This window comes from Triplophysa dalaica, chromosome 20 (assembly GCF_015846415.1).
Source record: "Triplophysa dalaica isolate WHDGS20190420 chromosome 20, ASM1584641v1, whole genome shotgun sequence".
Classification (NCBI taxonomy): domain Eukaryota; kingdom Metazoa; phylum Chordata; class Actinopteri; order Cypriniformes; family Nemacheilidae; genus Triplophysa; species Triplophysa dalaica.
In genome coordinates this window covers 9464635-9490973 of record NC_079561.1, presented here as the reverse complement: position 1 = coordinate 9490973, position 26339 = coordinate 9464635, and the positions used below count along the sequence as shown (strand labels likewise).

Here is a 26339-nt window from a genome sequence, read left to right as displayed (position 1 = left end):
CTAAGCATATGGCGAATGGCTTGTGACAACATTGAGCAATTGCAATTCAAAATCCATTTTAAACCTGATAATAAACCAACATGGCAGATCTGAAAATGTCACGGTTTTAAATGAATAGAACATCCTTAAAATGTTGCACACTGTCTAGGACACTAGCTTTCCTGTAGCATAGTGGTAAGAGCATTGCAAGGTTGTGGGTTCGATCCCAGGGGTTTGCACACACCTATGTATAAATGTACAGCAATGCAAGTTGCTTTCGATAAAAGCGTCTGCCAAACTGCATAAAGAATGTAAAACAAAATGTATTCAAATGTCACCTACTTTCTAAGTCAGATTTTCAGGACTTAACTATATAGGCTATATATAGCAATAAAGAAAATGTTCTTCGTATTTGGGTTTTTTGCTTTTATTGAAACTTTTGCATATTAAAGTACTTGACAAAAAAGTACAAAAAACGAATTATATTGTGATTAGACACAGTGCCAAAAAATCTGAACAAATATCAATAAAGACAATAACGGCTCACTCACTATTCTTTCTGAGACAAAACAGTCACTTTTCTTTCACTTCTTTCAGTCATTAGAATAATACAGCACACAAATACAATTACATGTCACATCAGTCTTGCATGTTCATTGTGCAAAATCAATTTTAAGTGCGTTGTTATAAATTCATAGTTTGTCATGAGAGTCAATAGATTTTTTTCAGAGATCTCTCACATTAGGGAAGGTCAAACAGCAATAAATTACAACTGATAAATACACTGATAAATACACAATCGCAAATTTAAATGATTGGATTTAATAAATAAAAAACTTAAAAGTAAAATACCATTGTGGAACTAGCTAATTACATCTTAAGTAAATATTAGTTCTGTTTTCTATATATTTGGACTTTGGCAGCTTGATAATTCAAACCCCTGCTACATATAAAATAAAAAGCCATGTGCTCTGTTATTTTAATAATAATTGAATGGTCTTACCGTTTCCTTTTTTCAAAATGCAGTTGAAAATCTCCAAGACACAATGAATATTTTTCTATGTAATCTTAGGGTGTAGTGCTTTACAGAAATATATCATCCTGGATAGTAAATATTTGCATTTTTAAATCAAAAATAGGTCTTGACATGCTATAGTTTTACAGATGTTTTCGAAACTCTCCATATCTCATTTGCTTTTCTGTGTGATCTGACATTATAAAGACTCTCTGTCCCGCTCTGTACTGAGCTGCAGTAATTTGGCACATTTTAGTGATAAATCAACATTTATTCAAATACGACGAACACAAAATAATGACTAAATGCTTTTATGTGGTGGTGGAATGTGAATCAGAACTGTGTGCCATGATATTGAGTACAAAACTGTTTGTAATGGCACCTTGTTTACTACACGGTTAAAATGTACATATCCATCAGTAAAGTGCAATTTAAAGAGTTTAATGTAGAACACATGTAAATTGTGTAATTTGTAATTGTGCCAAATGATGCAAAACTATGATGCTAAAAGGCACAGTTTGTAACTCTTGTATCATCTCTCTGTGTCACCGACTGGCATTCGAGTCCTGTTTTGTCATTTTTGTGTTTTTATATATTACTATATATACCGTTTTATATACTGTAGTAAGTGCTCTTTTCTGTGTCATCTATGGCTTTTTTCTAAAAAACACAAGATAGTCTGCCACTTTCCATTTAGGTTATTTTCAAAAAGAATTAACTCGCACATTGCTCTCAAATTAGAACCATGTGCTTCAAAATATCAATTTATGTAGTGTTTCAATCGGTTCCTTTTGGTTTTGGTCTAGTGTACAACACAACTGAATGTCCTACAAATGTAAAGACAGCCAGAGTGAAAGTGAACAATAAGCAGATATGGTGTTGACACACACAGAGGTCATAACTTGGCGTGTGGGTTTGCGATGATCTCAGTGGGGCGGTGTTTGATTGGCAGTTCTTTGGTCCCTCCCCTGCTGTCATGCCCACCTGCGTCTGTGCTCTCGCAGCTGCTCTGAGGAGACTCAGGAGGAGGTTGATAAAGAACGCTGGCCAGCAGAAAGAACAGAGTGCCTAAGACCTGCATCACACACACAGAGAAACCAACAAGTGAAATAAACAAAAAAGGTGGAAAATGGCATGTTGTTTAATGTTGTGTGCACAAACATTTACCCACAGAGTAAATATTAATTTCTAGTTAATGTTTCATTGTTTATAATATATCTGCTGAAATTTAAATATTTTGTTTGCCAATATCGTAATGCTTTTAATATGAGTGTGCATTTCGAGACATCGTAATCCTTCTTCTTGAATGTTTGAGCGGTTAATGATGAAAAAACATGAAGACAACGCTTAAAAACAAGATTAGGAAATAAAATCATCATTTCTGTTGTGTATTAGGAGTGTTTTTATCTACCTTGTAGATGATGCCTGCGATGAGCGAGTATTGACTCATGGCTGAATTATGGTACAAATAACATGACCCGTATTCCCCGCACTTCTCCTCCCACAGAAGGCAAGAGTTGTCGATGACTGAACCAAACGCTATGGGGCCCGGGATCCCACCTAGTGTCCTTACAACTATCCACTGGATTCCAAGTCCAAATGATTTCTGACGGTCAGGAACACACCTACAAAGAAGAACATGTTGTAACATTCGGTTATAATGGGATTTTTCAAGTAAACAAATGCTCATACATACCTGAGTGTGGCAGTGAGTGCAGGGACACTGCAAAGAAATGTGAAGAAGATGGTGACGAAGAGGAAGACGAGGAATGTGGGCATGTGACTGCAGGACGACACACACTTTCCTTCTTCAGCGAAACCCTCCTCACCCCATGAAACGTTCCCTACTACACAGCTACAGCCAGAGAACACCTGCGGATGCAGAAACACATCAAAACTCAACCATCTAATAAGACATTCATGTATTTAAATTGATCATATCTTAGACCTCCACATATATAATATTTTAACCCTGTTGTACTTTTAATCAGTATAAGGTTAAAGGAACAGCTCACCCAAAAATAAAATTCGATTATTGCTTTATTGGAAAATTGCTTTATAAATGTCTTTGTTCTGTTGAACACAAAAGAAGATATTGTCATGGTAGTCAATGGTGGCTAAGAACTGTTTGGTTACAAGCATTCTTCCAAATATCTTTCTCTGTATTCATCAGAACAAGGGTTACTAAATGAAGACAGATTTTTATTTTGGGATGATTTGGGGCACTTTAAGATCATAAAAAACTCCTTTTATTCAGCGTTTCAGGGGCAATTAAAATTCATTGACGTTTCTTCTCAAGAATACAAAAGAAGACATAAAAAAAATACCGGTAACCAAACAATTTGGTTCGGCATTGATTTCCATCGTACGGACATAAAACCACATTTCTCAAAATATTTTTTGTTGTGTGTTTCAAAGAAGGAAGAGTCACATACAGGTTTTGAATGACACGAAGGTGCAGAAATGATGACACTTTGTTTTGTGGCAACACTTAAAAGAAGTGATTTTGTAGCTGATTGTTAGTGAGGTGCAGGAGGTGTGTGTTTAGTACCTGTCGATCTCCGGGGCGGTACGTGTGGTTGATGGAGCTGCAGCCAGCGTGACACGGAGAGAAATACATTACTCCATCTGCACCACACACAGGGTTAAAGAGCTCCTTAGCACACTGACAGCCCATGTTACAGCCCCCGGTCAGGTTCCCCTGCGCTGAGAGACTGCGGGAGAGAAAATATTGCATAAAAAATCACCCCAGTATAAAAAAAAATTATACTCTTGCTCCTGCTATTATTGTAAATCAATACCTGTGTACATATAATGTAAACACAGGTGATGTACTTAAAATCATAGTAGGAAGAAATAAATTCAAATTCATCCATCCATCCATCCATTTTCTACCGCTTATCCGAACTACCTCGGGTCACGGGGAGCCTGCGCCTATCTCAGGAGTCATCGGGCATCAAGGCAGGATACACCCTGGATGGAGTGCCAACCCATCGCAGGGCACACACACTCACTCATTCACTCACAACCTACGGACAATTTTTCCAGAGATGCCAATCAACCTACCATGCATGTCTTTGGACCAGGGGAGGAAACCGGAGTACCCGGAGGAAACCCCCGAGGCACGGGGAGAAAATGCAAACTCCACACACACACAAGTCGGAAGCGGGAATCGAACCCCCAACCCTGGAGGTGTGAGGCGAACGTGCTAACCACTAAGCCACCGTGCCCCATTCAAATTCATTTAGGTTATAATTAAAAATGCTGAATGAAATGCTGAAAGAGGCTGCCTTTGGGCTTTTCATTCTTGATGAAAATGGAAGAAAAATCAGATAATTCCTCCCAGTGCTTTTGTTGTAAAAATAACCTGACATTTTTAGACTCAGAAAATCAATAATATATTATTACCAAAAACCCCTTTGTCTGTATTGATAAAATCTTGTTTGGGTGAGCAGCGCTCTGCTCTGTCTGGCCTGAGCCGCCTCACTCATCTCAGAAGATCATGAACCAAAGGGCTCTGTTTATTCAGTCTTTCCATTGCTGTAAATAATATTGTTTTGCAGCGCTTTAATGAGTTTAGTACCTGTTGTTGTGGCTTTCTGTCTGCAGGTAGGGGGCGCTGTAATGGTTCTGTGGTGAGTTGCTGTTATATGGCGCCGTCACACCAGCCATGGGCACATTAGGACAGTGCAAGAGAAAGGCGAAGATGGCCATCAGACTGACCAGCGCACACAGCATGCAGTAACGGATGATTCCTCTGCAACGGAGGTTTAGCTTCTTTACAATGTAGCCACCCAATAAGGTGCCACCTCCACCAGCTGGCACCACCATGTAGCCTAAAAAATAAAACAGAAGTTCTGGATGCATGTATTTGTTTCTTTAGAAAGAACACAGAAACGGTATACGGTGTATATTTGATTGACATGACATGTCATTTTTACCGAACCAGGTAGCTGCTTCTGATGCACTGAGACTAAACTGAGACTCTAGAAATTTGGGGCCAAACGTGGACATCCCGGCTATGAGTGTGGCCTCTGTGGCTCCGGCCAGACACAGAAAGATGAAAGTGGGGTTCTTAAAAAGAAACAGCATAGACCTACAATCCAAATAGAACGGAAAGAAAATGTTAAATAGTGTGCAAGAGTTCTCAAAATCATATGTTTTAATATTTAGAGTGAGGATTGCATTGTTAGTATGTGTTAGTAATCTTCAACACCATGAGCGCTGCAAGGGGGGATGATCCTCAGTTCTTTTGGTGCCCCTCCGCACCACCGTTGGTGCCGCAAACAAAACCGGAACGCAAACTGACCAAGGAAGACACCTGGAACGCGATCGCAGACAGACCCTAGCACACATGGCACCACTGACACACACAATCCCCTTTGTTTACTATAATGACCAAACAATGTGCGTAGATGCCCACAGTGCACATACCGTCACGGGAAATGACGCGTTCTGTTCTTTCCAAACTGAACACGGAAAAGTGAAGCGAATGTAATTTCTTCAATTCAACAAGCACCAAACAAAAAGATAGTCCCGCCCCAAATTTACACCATAGATTGTAGTGTATAATCCAGTAAGACTTGTTTAAATATTTTACGTTTTTATGGACAAAATTATCATTTAAAAGGCCATCGGTAGTATGGCAACATTTTGATGGTTTAAATACCCAGAGGGGCAAGCAGGGCAGCAACTCTCCTCGAAAACTCAAAATCTAAATATTGAAGAAGGTTTTGTTGATGTCTGAGGCAGAAAATAGTAGCCAACTAAAAACAAGTTAATATAATTTTTTATAATAATTTGAACGTTGCAGTTTGTCAACTGTTGTTTATTCACAAGTGCTAATAATCTCTATCTTTCCAAACTCATCTAGGGACCCATCACACTTCTGAATTCGCTGAACTAGATAAACCACCACATTACATTCTCTGTTTCTTTCTCTCAAGAGTGTATAAATATAAACGCGACAGTTCGAAACACTTTCGAACAGTGTGATGTTGTTTATCTCAAACAAATATTGCCTTTTAATTCATTTAAAAACCACAGAGGAATGCCACCCACTGCACAGTTACACAAGTGTCAAACGTCCAAAGCTATTCACATTGCCTTCAGCATCTTATACAATCGATGAATTCACTTTCAAACTAAGCGTGTTTTTACCTGGGCAGGTCCTTCACTGTTTTTCCAAACTGAGGATCAGACGCTGTGACCTGGCTGCCATCTTTTAGCTGGTGAGCCTCTGAGACGCGCATGGCCACATATTTTTGAGAGCCTGTATCATACCAAACATACAAAAAATCCTACTTAGTCACACCTTTACAATAAGTGCTTTTCTTGAAAACGTAGTTTTTCTTGAACAGGGATTGTGGGAAGTACCTGGTAGCTGGCTTGGGTATCCAAGTATAGGCAGGGCAATAAGCAGAGCTGCTGCCCCTCCTGCTAGGAAACCTATCCACCAGGCCCCCACCCACAGTGGGTTCTCAGGGGTCAGTTCTGTCCTGATAGAGAAAGACATACTGGTTACCATCAAAACGCTCAGAGAAGTTAAGAGAAGTTGTGTTAAATAAAACATTATATCAAAATATCACATTTTGGTTAAATAAAATCTGTTGCCGTATCTTTAGTGATAGTTCACCCAAAAATTCTGTCATTATTTACTCGCCCTCTTGTCAAAATTTGTGCAGAACACAAAAGAAGACATTTTGGCGAACAATGGTGAATGGACCCATTGACTTCTATTGTATGGACACAAAACCAATGCATGTCAATGGGTACCACCGTTGTTTGGCTACCAACTTTTGTCAAAAGATTTTCTATTGTATTCTGCAGAAGAAAGAAAGTCATACAGGTTTGAAATGAAAAGAGGGTAACAGATGAGAGAATTTTCATTTGTCGGTTAACTATCCCTTTAAGATTTGCGCATTGGGCACTTGCTGTTATCCAAAGTACCTAAAGGACATATTCCTTTACATTATTTGTGTTTTTTCAATTACAGCTACAAGAAAGCTTGTCATCATATACACTCTTCCATCTCAGCCAACCACTTACGTTTGGTCAATCTCTGTGTAAATGTTGAGAAAGATTCCACCAAGCAGGTATCCGGCTGCGGGTCCCACAATAGCGGCTGTGTAAAAGATCCCTGGGGAAGAGAACATAGCACATGTAAAGTGTCCGTGCATCCTGATTCATATTCAAGCTGGTCTGGGTTCACACTAATTCATGTTTTCTTAGTTTTCATCAAAAGCCCATTGATCATGGGTGAGATTGCATGTGTGGAAAGAGGGCAAGCAGGGCAGCAATTGTCTTGGATGGCCTTTGAAATTGGATGGTGGAGAGAGAAACAATTGAAGGAGGTTTTATTGATGTCTGAGGTGGAAGCCTGTGGCGCTCGCTGATAAAGACAAAAGAAACATGACTAGGTGTGTCGATAGATGGTTAGGACACGGTTACGGGGTTCAGTGAGGTCAGGTATTAATCTCTGTGTGTTGGTCTATGTAACAAAGTGAATTACACAAGAAGCATTTAGGTTGAGTGCTAAAGTGGCCGTAGGACCGCCTACACAAACAAACGCACCCTCTGATAAAATCATGTTTGATTCAACTTAGTCATTATGTGAACTTATGAATACCGTTGTTGTATAAATGCAACAGTGTTGACCTCCATCATCACAAAACCACCACAGTCTATAATAAACAACCTGAGTTACTTCGCTGAACTCACACAAACACTTTTTAAGCTCAAGCAAATAAAAGCTCTTTAAAGCCAAACAAAAACAGAGGAAGACCGTCAAAGTAATCAGTATCAGTAAGTAATCAGTCCAATGGACCATTATGTACCTGAAACACATTTAAGATTTGTATCTGACTAATCTGATGTAAATGTTGGTTTTAACAGAGTTGCCACACTCACCTATATACACAGGTGCATAGTTAGACTTGACATTCTCGTCGAGGTAGGTCACCCCAAGCGTGTATAAAGGGGTAGCGCCCATCCCGTGAAGAAACTGTCCCAACATAAAGACAAAGCGGTACGCTGAGAGTCCTCCTTCCTCGCCGACACAAGTCTCTGTGTGATTGGCTGAGCAAAGTCCCATGTGCTCTGAAACTCTCACCTGATAGGCTGGTGTGGTGAAATGGGGCAAGGCAAAAACCAAAGACCCCAGTGCCAGGATCAGCACACCCCAGCCCAGCCATCTTGGCTTATGGCCTGTACCGCCGAAGTAGCTTACGAACGTCAGGCACAAACAAGCAGCGATGTCGTAGGAGCTTGCGATGAGTCCGGCCTGGAATGGCGATACAAATGCATTGGTAAAGCTGAAAAATATACATGGCTGAATTCTGTTTTTCATAAACTGACCTGGTAGCTGCGCAGGTCGAAGCGTCTTTCGATAGAAGTGATGACAGTGTTGATAAAGCCATTGATGATCATGCCCTGAAGGAAGGACGCTACGCAGAGGAAGAACAGAACCCAGCGGGGGGTGTTGAATGTCTGCATACACTGTGGGGTCAGCGCTCCCCATCCACACAGATTCTCCGACTCCGTTGGGACGAACTGCACCCCGAGGGGCGACTCTGCGAGATCAAGCCCGAGCTTGTTCGTCTTGTTGATCACGACGTTGACATCTCCACATGGGAAATCTGGACCAGAGCCCTGGGACCCCATGGGGCTGTCTGGATTGGGTCCCAGGGGGCTGTCTTGTAGGACCAAAAGCTCTTGCTTGGAACTAAAGGAAGTTTCATTGTTCAACAGGTGGGGCATGGCCACAATGGGGGCACAGTGGGGGACTTTATAAAAACAAATCTGAAAAAATGAACCAGGAAATCCTTTCAAAAATAAAGTCTGATTTTATTTTCTGCATCTGACTGTGCACAGTGAATTTAAATGAAGATCTTTGTAAAAAGATTTTTGTAACTAAAGTTAACCAAGGTGGTCTATTTCTTGGAAAACGTAATTCTGTAAATAAGAGCAAGAAAAAGGGGTTTTAAGGTTACAGATTAGGTTTATTAGAATAAGTGAATCAAATTATTCAGGCCACTTCAATTAAAGGGATAGACAGTTCACCAAAAACTAAACGAAATTTTTCATTTTTGAATGAACTATCCCTTTATTTAAAGAAATAAGGCACTTCTGTTCTGCATTGACTTCACATTTATCAACAGACTTAAGCATTTGATTAATGTAGTTCTACATGCCACATGGTGAACAAAATACTTGATGAAATGAACACAATATTATACTGGGCTTGCCAGAGTAAGACTGCATTTCTGTTTTAATTCAAAGCGTAACGGTTTCCGAATGACCACAGAAACTCAATGAACGTCAGGAGATTCTGCATACTCCCTTTTCACATTTGAGTTGAGTACACACTATGCAAATTGTTGTTATATGGAAATAAGGGTAATGAAAAACATGATCTGTGGGACACAGGGTTGTGCTATGACGGACAGGCTCGTAAAAATCTGTCAATCTATTTTTACCCGTCACTATGGGGTGATGTTACGTGCTAATTAGCATGTTTGTGACATCATTGCTATGTACATGCGTTTACTCTCTACTGTGTAGTAATACAACTGAATACTCATTAAAGTTGAAGTTGTTTACATATTTAATGTTTCTGTCAGGTTTACTACCGTCAAATATGATGGACAACTATCATACAGTTTAGATTGGTTGTATGGTTCTGTTCTGGGCAAAACACCCTGCCCATCCATGCAGCCAGCTTGAATAAAGTCTTTGCACATACATTCCGAAAATTTCGTATGCGTTTTTTTGTATTTGCCGCTCGTTTGTACTGTATCTCTGCTCAGAGAACGCCTCTCAAAATGCTTGCTACAGATGCAAAAAAACGCAGAAAATCGAACCCAGTCCGTTTTTTTTATGACGGACGAAAACATCGGAGGCAATGTGCAAATGTGATTTACACAACGTGAGGTCATATATATGTTTTAACGTGCGGAAATTTCGGACACAAAGTTCAATGGCCTTAACAGCGTATCAATAACCCCCTTAGGGTAAACAGAACAGTGTAACACATCATTAAAGTGTAGTTGAGACTTATGAAAAGGAATAATAGAAGTTAAGCTCTGATTGTAAATGTGATGTGGAGCTGGGGATGGAGGAGGGTAAATTGCTCCTGAACAATGCAATAAACTGGTATTAAGCTAAATTAATTGAAAACGGAAGCTGTGATTGTGTCATATTTCTGGGTAAAGGAGGATCAGCTGATGCAAGCTTGACTCACGTGACTGGCCAGAACTAACGCTATACGCTTGATTTCTGTTGTCAGACATAAAATAATAATTACAGACCAATTATTCTTATCATATGTGTAGTCAGTAACTATTTCAGGTGCTTGTAAAATGTTTTGTATTTATTCATTTATTCACTTATAAGTAACTTTAATCTGCTGTTTGGTTATGAATATGCCGCTTCTGTTGCTCATTAATTGAAAAAATAATCGTTTTACCCTGATTTTGTTTATAATAGAATACAATACATATCAAATTTGTAGGTAAAAGAGCTGTAAAAACTCAATTAGGAAAATCTTACATATGAATATACAATAGAACAATGGGTCTCTTTCACTAAGCATGCATCAACACAAATTTGTGCGTGAAACCTGCGTATAAACGCTTTCTTGATTCAAAAATCTTTTTGTACTAAAATGTATTCTAAATATAAGAGAAAGCATACAAACAGTCGAAATCACAGGTCTCTTTCTTTTCTTCTCTCTCTCCCTCCAAGAAAAAAAATGACAAAATGCATGTTTAGCAAGGATAATAGTTAGATATTTTAAATATATATATAAATAAATATATATTTAATTACGCGTAGATGTATATATAATTTTAACATTGTTTAATCATATACAGTGAAACAATAATAAAAGCTGCACTAGACTATAGCTCGAGCTCCAAGGTTTCTCTGAATACCTTCGCTTTTACAGCCGGCTAACAAGAACTCTCTAAATTGTGTCTGTAAAAAAGGTGTTTAATTGTGTATGAACTGACTTGAGGACTGTGCACTTGGAATTACTTGCGAGCGCGTGTCTGTTGATAGTGTCACATGGGGTTGCCTGGAGTAACTTTGACTTAAATGACGACAGGTGGTAAAGGAAAATTTAGGCGGAAAGCCCTAATATGGGGATGGACTGGGTGTGTTTTATGGAAATGACTAAATTTCTGCATGCTGTCGCTCATTTAAAATACTCCAAATTCACTATCATTAGGATGAGATTTTTACAGTGTATAGATCCATTTACCAGTATGTCTGGAAATCAAAGCCATGACCTTAAAATCCTATCCGTACTGGGACACCTATAATACCCTCGAAATAAAACAATATTCCTTGCATATCCCTAAAACACACCCTTTATAAAAACATCCCACTTTGTAAATGAATGTATCGCATATCACAGCTAATAACTTCATAACAATAGTCACACTGGATTGAAAAAAAATCACTTTGCCTACCTCAGCTACACATGATACCTCATCGCTCTGAGAGAGTCTGAGTCTTATTGTGTAGGAAAGCAGAAGTAGGAGTAACCGAGACAAGGAATATAAGATACAGCCCTAAAACAGGGCGTTACTTCCAGTCTCTCTTTGTTTCACATCGATAAAAGAGTGACACTGAACCCTTATCTACACTGTATTTCAACTGAGAGACCGCTTTACTGTATCCACCTCACATATGATTCCTCAAATGTCACACCTGTGTCATCTTATCCCACCACGGTTGTAACTGTATGGATTTATTTACCTTTTTAATGTATTGCCCTACCAGCAACACCTTATTATAGTCCCGTGGCCCTTTAAATCTGTGATACATCAAGAAAGCAAGAAAAAATGAACTACAAAGAGTCATATGAAAGCAATTACTCTAGCTACTTTAGCTACACACAACAGCACAACTGACATCCCAGAAGTTATTTATTACGAAACCTTATAAACTACATAACACTTTCTCGGGACACTGAAGGACGGAAGAAAACACTTTTTTCAGGATGCACACACAGATAGATGAATACTAAAATATGTAATCAATGGCCACTTTTCCTTACAGCCGACTTTAGATTTTTAAATAAAACATTCAGACATGATCAAGAGGTTTGGTTCTGGTATATTATTTAATAATTGCTAAATAGCTAGGGCTCTAGAGAGCGACCAATTTGGTCGCAAATGCGACCTTATTTCTCAATGGTGCGACAAAAAAATCGCGCCGGTGCAACCAGACGTTCGAGGGAGAAAAAAAGTCTCTGCAACTCTGAAAGTCTCCCTGTGATTCAACCACAGACACACATTAGGCCAATGTCGTGATCTAAACCAAGAGATAGTGAAGGTTGGACTCTAATTGGCCGTGGTTCAGATATTCCAGTACGTGTGTGTACCAGAGGCCGCGTTAACCGAAAATTCTTTGTAATTGACAGATTTTTTTACCAGTGACGGAAAAATCTGAAGGCCGACCTTCATAACATGAAGAATGAAGGAGTATCAATGCACATTTCCCGCCAGTCCTGTGTAAACTATGGCATGTAAAGTTTTTTTATACAATGTTTTCGTGAGATGACAGAGCTCCCAGTCTACAGCACCGGCAGTTATCCCCGCTCCACTGCTCATGCGAGCCAGACCGCGATCGCGAAACATACAAGGGATGATCAAAAGTCCAGACACAATGCACATGATGAACAACGCCCTTCACTGCTTATTAGTTGTTGTCCGAAATCTTTGTTAGTTTCCTTGTTCAGTGATAATGGCAGAGCTCTCGTTCTTTAAGTGTGCCCTGCACCATTGTCCTTACTTTCGTTTTATTCAAAAGGTTTTGTACAGTATTTTTATAGACTTCAACACTAGGAAATGTTTTTTTATTGTTATTAGAGTAAGTCTCTCACCAGTGTAAAGTGACTTTTACTTGTGATACTGGACTGTTGTTGTTGAGCTTCAGCCGACCTCAGCCATAACTTTAGTTACATACACAAGGTATGAGTAAAATAAAAACTGATTTGGAAAGGGCTTGAATATGGTATCAAAAACTGTAGTAGGGCTATATAAATTTGCACCACGTGTTGGGTTTTCTCAGATCTAACCACATATGAACATAAACATTAAAAGATGAAATATATAAATTAATATAAACAACAACAGGTTTATTGGGCATTCAGTTGTATTAAAATACAACAAGTTCCGAAAACGCAAGTACAGCGTGATTACTTCACGAACATACTAACTACCACCTAACGCCAACTTGTACCACAGTGACAGGTGATAATAGATTATGACGGATTTTTTACGAGCCTGTCAGTCAAAATGACGGACAATAAAAAGGTCTGGTGTGTACGATTGAAAATGGGTGTGCTACAGTCAGACAGAGAGGTGAGCAGCCGTCAGTTAAACCGAGTGGATGTAGCCGCGGATGATGAGAGAAGATGAGCGATTGAGAACTTTTTCGTGAATATTGTTAAATTAAGCCCTGATCCGTCCGAAAATCAAAAGCAATGCTCTGACACGGAGCCATCAACCTCCCAGGTTATGTCAAGCCCTGGTCCATTTATCTTTAGATATTTTAAGTTTAAATTTCAGTTCAGTGAAGCACTTTAAGCACCAACACTTTTTCAGTAAGCAACCTTTCTTGTATATTTGTGCTTCAAATAAAGAACTTTATGTTGACCAGATTGTTGTACCTATTAATATGTCATAATCATTCTTACAAAATTCTGATACCAAATGTTGTTGGGAATGACAACAGAGAATGTAATTCATGCTATTACACAAACTGAAAAATATGGTGTAAAGCAGGGGAGTTTCCATTGCTGATTGAAAAACAGTTATGACATGACAACTCTGTGGTAACACTACAGAGTTAAAGAAATAGTTCAGTAAAAAAATAAGAGTTCTGTCTCATGTTGTTTCAAGCGTGTATACTAGACTTAATAAGCAAGTTCATAAAGAGCAGGGGCTGTCAAGCTAAATAAATAAATAAATGAACACAATAATAACACATGAAGCATGAATTAAATAAATCCCAAAGAGCTGCACGATTAATCGTTAAAAGATCGCAATCTCAAACAGTCTTTCAACCACACTCTATCATTATTTCTGTGTAAATTGATTACAGAAGTAATGGGATTAAAGCAGAGTTACCGACGCGCACGCATGAGACACGCGTTTTCAAGTCTTCAGTCTGCCCAAATTAATCTCACACCAAATAACAAACAAACATAAAATAAATACAGCCTACAAAACTGCTCTTATGATTGCCCTTGTTGTATTATATTCCTTGTTCTGATTATGCTTCACATTTTAACTGGACAGGTTTTAAACTAAGAAAACTCTAATGCTGGGTTCACACCAAACGCGAAAAATCACGTTGCACGCTCTTATTTACTTACGAAAAAAGTTCATTATTTTCACGTGAGTGATGCAATGCAAATATTTTCAACCTTTGAGGAAGACGAGATCGATGCACGTCTGTGTCAATACGAGTCTTTGCATGGACTTAGTATGTAAAATACTTGGTCAAAACACTTAATTTGCGTGTCGTATGGACCCACCATAACGTAAAAATTAACAAAATAATAACTACAACAAAAAAACAACAACTATAGTTTACCCTAGATTTTCCATGAAATATGTAATAATTTTGCAGCAATGTCCTCTAAATATTACCGTACCTAAATAAACTTTTTTTGTCAGAACCTCTAGTAAATGTAGTCGTCATTCAGAATCGTAAGAGATTTGCAATCTCGATTTGAAACAAAAGAACCGTGATTCTCAATTTATCCAGAATCGTGCTGCTCTAGAAACAGACCAAAATGTAAGTCTACATTCACAACTATTCTTTAACCCTGAAGCTTGGATCAGTTGTTAAGGTTACTGTCCATTTAAGAGTCAGTGTCAGCGGTGAAGCGATACTATATTCTCACCTTATGTCTTCTCACGACGAGATTATGAAAGTGCTGTAACTATTTTCTATTGAATTCTTTGAACTCTTATTTCTAATTATAATGTGTCGTCAAAAGGAGGGGAGGATAGGTTCTGCAAGCTCACAGTTCTCATGGTGGGACCATGTGTTTGTTTTGGACTGCAGGTTCCTTCCCTTTTCTTTGAACTACAGTACATGGTTGTAGGATGTGGTATGAATTACAGGGAGAAGAAACAAGGAAACAAAGCAAAACCAACACTTTCGCTAAGAATTTGTTGAAAGGAAACATTGACACAAACATCTATTTTTACAGTAATAGATGACTTCAGGTACAGTACAAAGAATGAGTCATTCTGGCAAGAGAGTCACAAAATATCTGTCCCCCGACCTCAAGCCATAAACTATTCTAAGCATTCGTATCTCACGTTTTAAAAATATATACACACACTGTATTGGTGCTGCTTCTGGTGTGTTCTTATAACAGAAACACATAACTTAAGCTCAACTAAGCACCCAAAAATATGACCTCTTTGCATATTATCTTGTTTTTTTTATATGGTTTTGCATAGCATATAATATATTTTACTTCTAGCATTACAACAAAGTGTATGAATTTATTGAAGAATAAACAAGGATACCTTTAAGCAGTGGTTCTCAACCTTTTCATGGTCGCGCCCCCCTGTAAACCCAGTTTAAGAACTGGCGAGCCCCCCCCATACTGTACATTGAGGATAGATGAGATAATTAATTAAATATGTTGGATATATAAACTATATATAAAGAAGCCAAAAATACCTGTTTATGACAGATTGATTTAAAGTGTATTAAAAATGTAACAACCCTGCTGATAAAAACAAAAGAAAGCTTTAGCAGTAGCTTTTTGCCTTAAAACCATTACAAAATTGTAGTGTTTTGGACATTATTCCAAAAGGATTAATCTGCCAGATAACAAGAACGGTGTGTGTTTCCTGATTTTGACACGAGCAAGAGTTTATTCGCAGATTATAATACAGACGCGGTGTGGTGTCATTTGCCTGTCGAAAATAGCGTTATACATATTTAATAATTGTCAACAGCTTTAAACAGCCGTCCAAGTTCAGAAATACATGAAAAGGCACTTTATTTACAGGCCACTCCCTTCATGCACACTGTGATCTCATCGGGAGAAAGAGAGACTTGCGCTGATTCTAAAATAACAGTCTGAAATACAAACATACTTATATGATAAACCTGTTTCTTAAAATGATGTAGAGGTAATTGCTGCTTCCTGAAGTGACGTTTGACTGGATTGCAAACCTGAAAACTGAAAGCACATGTAAGTTTCCAGTAACGACTAGATCATGGCAAAGCAGGTCAGCCAATCAGCTCGGTGCTTTGCTGTTCTCGTGAACAATCACTGGCTGAAATCAAGCGTACATTGACGTCTAATTCACTCACAATCCAATATCATTAGCAAATAAGCAAATAATTACGCTTTGGATAAAAGCGTCTGCTAAATGTCTTAATGTAATGTAAATTATAGCCTACTTTGTAGGTGTAGGCTGTCCATTTATCTTCCGTGGATTGTGGAAGCAATCTGAACATTGACATTTAAATGTCATTGTGTGTCTGTTTGTTAATCTGCTAATAATGCATAATTTTTTTTATTTTTCACTGGAAACTGTTAAATGGTTTACTCAACAGAATTCTCTAGGAAGCCCTAGGAAATCCCTGATTATTGTTTGATCGCAAACTATTTTATCTGAAAAGAAATGTTGTACTCCAAAACACAAAGTTAGAAATTAAAAAACATAAACCATAGAAAAATATGTAAACTTTAACTAAAGTTAAGCTTTAGCGTCCCTCTCTCTTTAGTCTAAATGTTCTATGTCAATGTAATTTGCAAGTATATGACTCCCCTGTTATTATCTATAATGATTATTTCATGACTCAATCTTTCTGTTCCTAAAGGATCGTTGGCCTTAAAAACATTGAAGAACCCTGAGGGAAACAGTAATGTGATGACATCAATTTTCTTGGGTGTTGTGGTGGCCTTGTCAGCATCTACTCTGTCAATGTTGTCTTCCGACAGTGACAAGTTTAACACAAGGCAAAGCAAATTATTTACCAGGAAATAAAGCAAGGGGTTTTCTTATTTAAGCCCATTCAGGATAAACAATATTACCTGATCTTATTACTGTTCTTATAGCTCTTTGGTTATCACTCATTGTAAAAATTATGCTTCTGCAATCATGTTTCTGTATGTTTGATTGTGAAAGATTACCATCCAATAATGCATGAAAAGCAAGACGTCATAGACAGTTTGCTGCATGGAATGAGGATGAAGTGATCTGATGAGACCAGACAGGGAAAGTCTCTGTCCTAGTAATAGCTTCATAATAATGACACTGTTTATTTCACGCACTGACCACTCAGGAAACAGCCTACTACATGCAAATAAGCATGCACATATGCATAAAGCCACATATGCAAAGCGAGAAAACATATCAGCTACAACATTGTGCTTCAGTATGTCCTTATGAAGTGGATGTGGGAATTATAGGGATGTAGTACATTGAATTTTGTAATGATGCGTTTAAACCAAATATCGCATTTCTTCAGGGGCTGGTCTCATCATTTAGCTGTTCATTTGTCTGGCCTACTGTAGGTGTAACCAAATGGAATGAATGACCCAGAGAAGCAGCCAATCAGCTTCTCTGTACTCCAGGTTTTGCCTGTGGCACTGACAAATGTGAGTCAACACAGACAGTCATGATATGAGATGACAGTGATTAATTCCATGTCTCAACCATACAAAAAAAAAAAATTAACATTTATGACAAAGAACGAAAAGCCCTTTTAAAACTGTTTAAAGTGTAAAAGTTGAATAAGAGCAGGGTGGATATTCTAAGGAGATTCCTCCTAGCTCTACATTTTTTTCCACCCAGCGTTGGGTCAAAAAAAGAACAAAACCAACCTGACAATGTTCGTATTTGACCCAACAATGGGAAAAAACAACACAGCATGTTAATGTATAACCCAGCAGTTAGATTTGTCCCTTATTGACACAATGCTGCACTGTAAATATATTATATATTACATTATAGTATATTATAATATAGTAAGCATGTGCAGTTATTGCTTTAAATTGCTGTTTCTACATGATTTAAACAATAAAACATGTTTAAAATAAATTACATTTGGAGATCAAAACTGCTTTGTATGTTTACAGTGTATATCCAAATGCTCTAAATAATTAAATTAAGTAGTAAACCAAATTTTGCTCCTTGTCTAATGTACTTAATGCAAACAAGTTAATACAACATGATTGTATGAGGATCTACACTAGTTCCCCCAGCACGCTTTGTGTGAGACTACATTAGCAATAGTAAATTGAAAGATAAGAATTCCCAAAACATGTAAACTTCCACGAAGAAAACGTTCATTAGGGTTTCGAGCACGAAGTGCTGAAAACCTATTGTTTTTGTAAGGATTTTTATTCTTCTTATTATTATTTTTCCGCCTTAAAACCGGTCGCCCAGCCCAAACCGTAAATCGTAGAAACTTGAGGCTTGGTCAGTTGGTTGTATCTGTGCAGGTTACTCAGATACAGTGACCCAGCCAAATCGGCCCATAGGTGGCGCTACAGCGATGCGTAACGCGTTTGTGCTCGTTACTCCTAAACCGTTTGTCTCACACCCAAGTGTCTTATATCAGTGTAATCACTGGCTCAAAACATAAAAAACGTATATCTCCGATTTCATTTCCGGTATGCAAATTTTCCCGCTAATTTGCATTTTATGAAATAAAAAAAAAATGAACTAGTCCCTGGATTTTTGCCCGATCGGAACCAAACCAACGCTAATAAATTCTGTGGAGTGTGAATGTAAATATTCATTGAAAAAAAGTTGAAATTTCCATTCAGGGTCGCTAGGGGGCATCAAAACGTCAAACCCGGAAGTAGCCTATTTCATTAAAATGGCTATACCTAGAGAACGGTTTGAGATATCTTCACGGGGCTTAGACCATATGTGTAGACCCTCAGTCCGGGGTCACAATAAAAAAAACTCAGTGTTTGACCACTAGATGGCGCTATAATAGCAAAGAACTCGAAAAGGGCTATAACTACGCAACCGTTTGCCCGATCAACATATTATTTGGCGTGGTGTGTCTTTGTGTCATGAACCTTGACTATATAAAAGGACTTTGGCGTATCTCAAAAAACAAGTCTGCCATCGGCCAATGAAGTTTGAGCACTCATTAGACCGGGTAAACGGAGGCCGATCAAAACGACGCTCGCTGGGCTTATTCGTCTCATGGTCTTTAAGGTCTGTAAGAAATGTGAACTCATTCGGCCACCGGGGGGCGAAATAACGTTTTAGGAGTGCTTAAACAATTGTGTATCACGTGACATTTGACATATACAGAAACTATTGGTATCATAAGATTGCTCTTCTCATTCTGAACAACTTTGCCTCTGGACACGCTTCTGTCAATCAAACGGTTTGTGAGTTATCGCTGATGATGTCAAAACCTACTTTCGCGAACTAGTCCTTGGTTTTTCAACCAATCGGAACCAAACCAATGCAGATGACTTCTGTGGAGTGTGAATGTAAATAATCATTGTCAAAAAGTTGAAATTTCTTTTCACCGTTGCTTAGGGACGCCAAAACTTAAAATGGGCAGATCCTATCACATTAAAATGGCCATAAATCCAGAAGGGCTTAACATATCATCATGGGGCTCAGTTGATATGTGTAGACCATCACTCCGAGGTCACGTACAAAAGAAGGTGGCGTTTTGACACTAGGTGGCGCTAAAACAGTAAAAATGGCAAAATTGACGTGTATCTCATATCTTAAACAATTGTGTATCACATGACATTTGACACTTACACAAACTAATGATATCATTCAATAGTCCTCCTCTTCATTCTGAACAACTTTGCCTCTTGATCCATTGATGTCACACAAACGGTTCACGAGTTATCGGTGATGGTGTTTAAAACTGACTTTTGCTAACTAGTTCTTTGATTTTTTTAAGCAATTTCTAAATTCTCTATTGCAGGTACATTATAATTGATCATAAAGATTATGAAATGACCATGCCAGTAAACATTCATAACATTTAGTTTGATAATTATTCAAGGGAATGTATTCAATTATACAACACATCTCTTAGATGGTGTGTGACTATGTTCCACATTATAAATCTGGTGGCGAAATGGCGGGCTCTGTTCACGACTCAAGTATCGGAGAGTTATGCACATTATTTGGACGTGGCAAGTCAAATAGTCTTTACAAACTAACTGGATTACTAATTTTGGGCCTAACAGAACTGCATTTTTCTATTATATAGGTGACTATGATGGAATCCTGCTAGGGGATAAAGGCTATGCCTGCAGGCAGTATTTTATGATACCATTACCTGACACCAACCAACTTTGAATTAGTTTATTTGTTGTTTTATTGAGAGAAAACAGCTAGTCATGAGTGTGTAAGCATGCAACGCTTCTTTGAGCTGATACTGATAATTTCTATAATTTTTCTGTGTTGGTGGGAGTTTGATCCGTCGTGGGTTCGTTGGGGTCTGACCCCTTACACTGTTCGTGGATGCACTGCTCCATTGAATGGCATAAATACTCGAAACCCGCTTAAAGGCTGCTTGCAGCTTTAATTTAATTTATTATCATAAAATATAATCATTTTCCATTTACAATTTTTCTAAATTTAAAGAAACTAGGAGAGTATGCATGAGCTTGTGTCCAGTATAAAAATCACACCTGGAGAAATTCCCACAGAAAATCAAACTTTTTTATATTAGCTTGGAAAGATGATACTGAAGCATTTAGTAATATCATGGCATGTGAATATGAATTACAAGTGTCAGAATAGAAATAAGTCATGAAGAATCACTTATCACTAAAAGGCTAAAAGTTTAAAATCAAATTTAGTTATGCATATACAGTACTAGTGATGCAAACTATCATACAGATTTCCAAAGTCCCAACTGATTTCATCATGTCGGGTGATTTATATTTCATGCAATCATTAATGCGAATAATGGAAAGAAACCCACATACTGTTATTTATTTGTACTTGATCATGCTTCGGACACTAAATTTTTTACCTATTCAGTTTATCAGTAATAGGGTCAACTAAACACTCGAGGTGAGTGAACACTCAAATAAATGGCTAACGAACCAGTGATACACTCAAAAAATTGCTGGGTTATTTCTGTAAACACATTTTGGGGTTAAAGATCCCACTCCCCCCATTTTTAAATGTTTAGTTAGTGTGTAATGTTGCTGTTAGAGCATAAACAATACCTGCTGATACCGATATCCTGATCCGATACTAGCACTGTTTTTCTTGATCAAAGTAGAGTTGCATATTTTATCTTTTATTGCCAGTGGTGGATAGTTCTTAACTCATTCGCCGCCAGCCTCTTTAAAAAAAGTTGCCAGCCTACACCAGCGTTTTTTTACATTTTCAACCAACTTTAATGGCTCACAGTTAATTTTCTGTAAAGAATATATGTACAAACAATATGTCACATGAACGAACAGAGTCTCAGCTTTCAAACAAAAGAAACCATATTCTTCTTTCTTCATTTGTTCGTTTTTTATAACTCCGTAGATGTGGGTAGGTTTCTTCAAAAATGCATCATTTTGATTAAACAGCTGAGATAATTCATGTTTTTTGTCCAAGATACCGCCCAGATTCGAATCCAAACAATCATTAAAAACCGCTAAAACATATATGTTCTAGGTTCTGGGATTCTGTACTTTTTCCCAAAGGTGTGTAATAGCGCCACCTGCTGTAAAACAGTACTAACACTGATTGCCGTAAAAACTCGTCTTTGGCGGGGAAGCGTTTTTTTTTTATGACGAGATAACTCGTCAATGGCGGTGAAAGAGTTAAGCATGTTTACTTTCAAGTACATTTTAAAATATCTTTACTATCATAAAGCACAGATACTTACAAAATGTTTAACAAATAAATCTCTGTTTATTACACAAAACTATCACAGTATAAAGTCTCCAAACCCGCTCATGCACATCCTGGACACAAAATGATGCGCTTAATACATTCGCTTCTACGTTATGTAAAGAGTAACTAGCATAAGATCATGAAAATTACATTTCATGCAGTGCATTATGTTGCCATGTTTGAAAGTAAGCAGTCTCCCAAGTTGTAAGTCCTAAGGTGAATAAATAACAAAGATATTGGCTTGTAAAAAAGGGAGTCGACTCTGAATCACACAAACGAGATGTGTCTCTAACCGCCACGTATCTACGTTTTGCTGGGACTGCCGCAAAAACATCACTATCTTCCCCCAAAACACTGACGCTCGTTGGTGATGCGTGTGCCATCTGAAACCTGTGTGACTATTTATTTTTGTCTGAACTTAAATAAATATTTGTGTACCATATGTCTGTGTTTAGCTAATGCATATAATGCTAACGTTAAACTGTATCGTTATTTCTGGGGTTTATTGGTTTGTTTGTCTATCTAGGAACCCGGCTAATTTAAGTGTTCAATCTATTATCTTCTATCTATTATCTAATATCATCTTTGGATGTTTCTTCGTCAGACTCGGGGCTCAAACTGGTAAGGTGAAAGCCCCGCCATCTCTAAATATACAATGTATATAATATATAAACCGTAATCAAGCAATGATGGTAGGCGTTCCATTTGCGACACATTATGAACGCTGTAACAAATTCAAGGAATTGGAAGAATGAGGCCGGAACTGGCGAACGTTCAACAACTTTTAATAAAAAATAAACAAACCCCAAAACGAAAGTAAAATATTGACAGCTCCCACACGGTCGACTGCTAGATGCGATACCCGTGCAACGCGCAGCTGACACTCATTATCATCACTCGCTCTCGTCCCGCCTTTATCATTACAAACGTGTTTGACCAATCACAGCAGACTACACCATCTGACCAATCACATGACACTAGGCTAACAGATAGGAGGGGATTAGACGGATGAATCGCGGAACGAATCATTTAAGAGTCAGTCAAGAAGAAGGGTAAGAATATATACCTATTATTACGACATAATAGTGTTTTCACAACTTCTATGTACATAAACTTGTTGTTGGACAATTCATAAACCACAGAAGGACCTTAAAAATCATATGCTAGTTACTCTTTAAACTCATGCGAATTGGACGCATAATGATGCGCTCATCACTCACGTCACGGGGATCTTTGCTTCCCAAGTTCAAAACGGTTAAAACACAAAGAGAAGAGATATGTTATGTGTTTAAATCATAGTACATTGCATCCATCCTAAAGTTAAAAAAAAGAGTTGTTGTGTATGAATGACGCTTGAATCTAATAATGTTACACTCAGCGAGTACAGTCTCCGGCAAAATGCATTTTAAACAAAACCACAGTCTATTATCTAGTGATTATGAAGAATATTGAAAACATTGGAACGAGTAACGTCCTGACTGTTCCCGGACACACGCATGCTGCATGGAGATTGACAGATAACAGCACCGGAGGAGGTCAGAGTTTTTTAATTATGCTATATTGGTTTATTCCTCGCATAAAGCCATCGAAATACATTACATCGAATACTGTGCATGACAACTTTCATGGTAATTTCCTGATAGTTAGTTCTTATGAAAGCTTTAGAGTAACATCCACGGGTATCGCGATGAGATCTGATATGAAGGAAACCCGTCAGTCCGATACCCGATCCAGCAAAAAAGACCCGTATCGGCCCGATCCCGATCCATAGTATCGGATCAGTGCATCCCACTTCTTTCACCACTAAACAGCTAGGTTGGGTTATTTTGATTATACATTTTTGCTCTTCATTGAACTTTCTGGATTCTTCACTCGTCTCATTGTCAATGGTCATGCACATCGCAGCAAGCAGATTTTATAAGGTAAATTAATATGATAATATAATTATTTTCCCCTATTTTAAATAAGATTTGTGGTAAGAGTACACTGATTTAACTGTTTAATGCATTATTTGATCTGTCGTTGTGCAGAGTTTGTTTTTATTCAGTGAATAAAGCATCTTAGCAAGCTAAACATTTTTTTTTACAAAAAAGGCCCTAATAATCACTTTATCATTAAATAAATGTAATATGTATCTGTGTGAGTGCGCACATTTTTAATTAATATCTGTTCTTTGGAGTCTTTGTTTTGCTAAGTTTTAATGGCACAATGTTTGGACTGATTCGCATGTGGCAATAATACATTTTCGAGTCTTCGAATGCTGTAATGTTAACATATAGAATAGGAATCTACAGTGCCAAATTCACAATCTTTTTGTTTTTAAAGAAACTTATCTACAAAAACTTGTTTTATCTGTGTCTGTAGATGTTGGAAGAAGTGCATGATAATTGCACAAATTTTTTTGTTTTAAAGAAATGATAAGACAACATATAACCCAATGTTTAGGTAATGATTAACCAAGAAGCACTGTTAACCTGACCCACTGAAAGTGACCTATTAGTCAGATTTGGTGACCCATACCCCAAATGTGACCTCTGCTTTTAACCCATCCAGAGTAGTGAGCACACGTACAGCAAGTCGTGAACACACATAAACCCGGAACAGTGGGCAGCTATCACTGCAGCACCCGGGGAGCAAGTAGGGGTTAGGTGCCTTGTCACCTCAGTTATTACCCACCGGCCCTGGGAATCGAACCAGCAACCTTCTGGTCACGAGTCCGACTCTCTAACTCTAACTATTAGGCCACCACTGCCCTATTCCTGGTTCGGTCAAATAAACAACTCAGCATTCTGAGTGAAATGGGTAAACAAAGCACTTTGGGTCAAAATATCACAGCGCGTGATCTCTGTCACATAGTTGGGATAAGGTTGGGTTGTTTTTTAACCCAGCAATTCTTAGAGTGTACTGCCAATGTAGCAGTGTTGTTCAGGTCTCTGTTATTAAACCAGGTCTGTATACACTAGTCTCATCACTGATACAAAAGTGCATTGATGTTTCCTGCTATATTCTTTTCGAGCATTTACACGCAACTTTGTATCACTCCTAATTGGGGAGAATAGCCATAATGTACAATCGTGGCCAAAAGTATTGGCACTAACATAAACTTTGTGTTTCGCAAAGATTGCTGCTCCTGTATTTGTTAATTATTTTTCCACATGTTTCTTTGGTATAACAATGATAAGCATTTCTTAAGTTTTAAAGGCGTATATGGTCAATACATAATATATGCAAATAGTCAATATTTACAGTGTTGAACCTTGTTTTTCAACAACCTCTGTAATTCGCTCTGGTATGCTGGATTTTAGTTTCCGGGCCAAATCCTGACTGACATTCCTTTCTTGCCTATTAGTGCCCCCAGTTGAGCACGATTTGTGGGCTTGGTTATCCACTCACTTTTTGAGGATTGACCAAAGGTTCTCTATATGGGACTGACATCTGGGGAATTGCTTTTTTTGCCATTATTCGAAATGCATCTGATCACTCTGAATAATAATCTAGAAATAGCTAACGTGAATGAACACCACAACAGTTTAGGCAGACTCTTTGCAATACCAAACATTTATGTCACAGCCAATATTATTGGCCACGACTGGAGACAGGTGCTTGTTTTTAGCACCTTGCGATTCCACAGTTGCGCATCGATTTAAGGATATTTACGGTATAATCCCGATTACTAGTCATGTTGCACTGCGCAAGACTGCGTATTATGTCATGTAGATATAATAGCAGAACAAATTAAACGTATAAGGCAGTCAGATGACCATGCGTCTTATCGAGACGCGTCACAAGAGCGCGTGAGCATCTTGCTATTCGGTTCCATGCGCTAGCCTACCTGGACGCAGAAGAACAAACTAATCTGTCGTTAAATGGCACGCCCTTATTCACACTTGTTGATGACTAAATATCACGCAATTTACTGGACAGTCTGTCAGGTGCATAACACAACATATCCCAATTGATAAAAATGTAATAATGAACTTAAAACATGATACATACAGAATGCCCATGCTTTTCCAACTGTAGTGTAGAATGAGCACGCGTTTCAAGCCCGCGCATGCTGGAAACAGGTGAAGGAAACGCGAATCAAGGGTTGTTTATGCGTGTTTACCGCCTAATGCAGTGCGCCACACATCTGAGTCTGTTTTAGCAGTAATACACAATATCCGATGATGTTATATTATATGAGACATAAGTGAGCATCAGTCGGGCCGCTCTGTTGACAAAACCACATGGCTTGCTGCATTTTAACATGCTGTCTGGCATCTTCACTGTACCATTTGCTACATTCCGTTATCATACTCACACAGGATGAACATGAACTGTACTAACAACATAAAGATGTCCATAAAGTTACTCACGCTTTATTGAAAGGAATGGTCCATTCCCGACGGATTCATTAAGAGCATTTCAAGTTCGTGAACATGGTTTTTCCCTCCACAGATGCATGAATAAAC

At 38.2% G+C, this 26339-nt stretch overlaps 1 protein-coding gene across 3 annotated transcripts; it reads right to left on the bottom strand.

Moving 5' to 3' along the window:
- Positions 1 to 396: 396 nt before the first annotated feature.
- slco4a1 (solute carrier organic anion transporter family, member 4A1) lies at positions 397 to 26339 on the bottom strand. 3 transcript variants are annotated; one of them, XM_056733592.1, is made up of 12 exons: positions 26244 to 26339; positions 8351 to 8947; positions 7904 to 8276; positions 7043 to 7133; positions 6371 to 6492; positions 6155 to 6266; positions 4936 to 5090; positions 4578 to 4830; positions 3546 to 3708; positions 2691 to 2866; positions 2406 to 2619; positions 397 to 2069 (listed from the first exon to the last, which is right to left on the bottom strand). In XM_056733592.1, the coding sequence occupies exons 2-12, from the start codon at positions 8750 to 8752 to the stop codon at positions 1890 to 1892; spliced, it is 2241 nt and encodes a 746-aa protein (XP_056589570.1). In that variant the 5' UTR covers positions 8753 to 8947; positions 26244 to 26339; the 3' UTR covers positions 397 to 1889. The 3 variants fall into 3 exon arrangements, with proteins under 3 accessions (XP_056589570.1, XP_056589571.1, XP_056589569.1); XM_056733593.1 differs by having other exon boundaries at positions 8351 to 8794; XM_056733591.1 differs by lacking the exon at positions 26244 to 26339 and having other exon boundaries at positions 8351 to 16045.

What these genes read in the sequence shown, in the direction of transcription:
- slco4a1 (XM_056733592.1), bottom strand. Translation starts at nt 8,752, where the DNA reads ATGCCCCACCTGTTGAACAATGAAACTTCCTTTAGTTCCAAGCAAGAG. An exon ending in ATACCCAAGCCAGCTACCAG is followed by an intron (nt 6,267 to 6,370) that starts GTACTTCCCACA and finishes GGTATGATACAG; the next exon opens with GCTCTCAAAAATATGTGGCC. An exon ending in ACCGCCCCGGAGATCGACAG is followed by an intron (nt 2,867 to 3,545) that starts GTACTAAACACA and finishes CTGCATCCGCAG; the next exon opens with GTGTTCTCTGGCTGTAGCTG.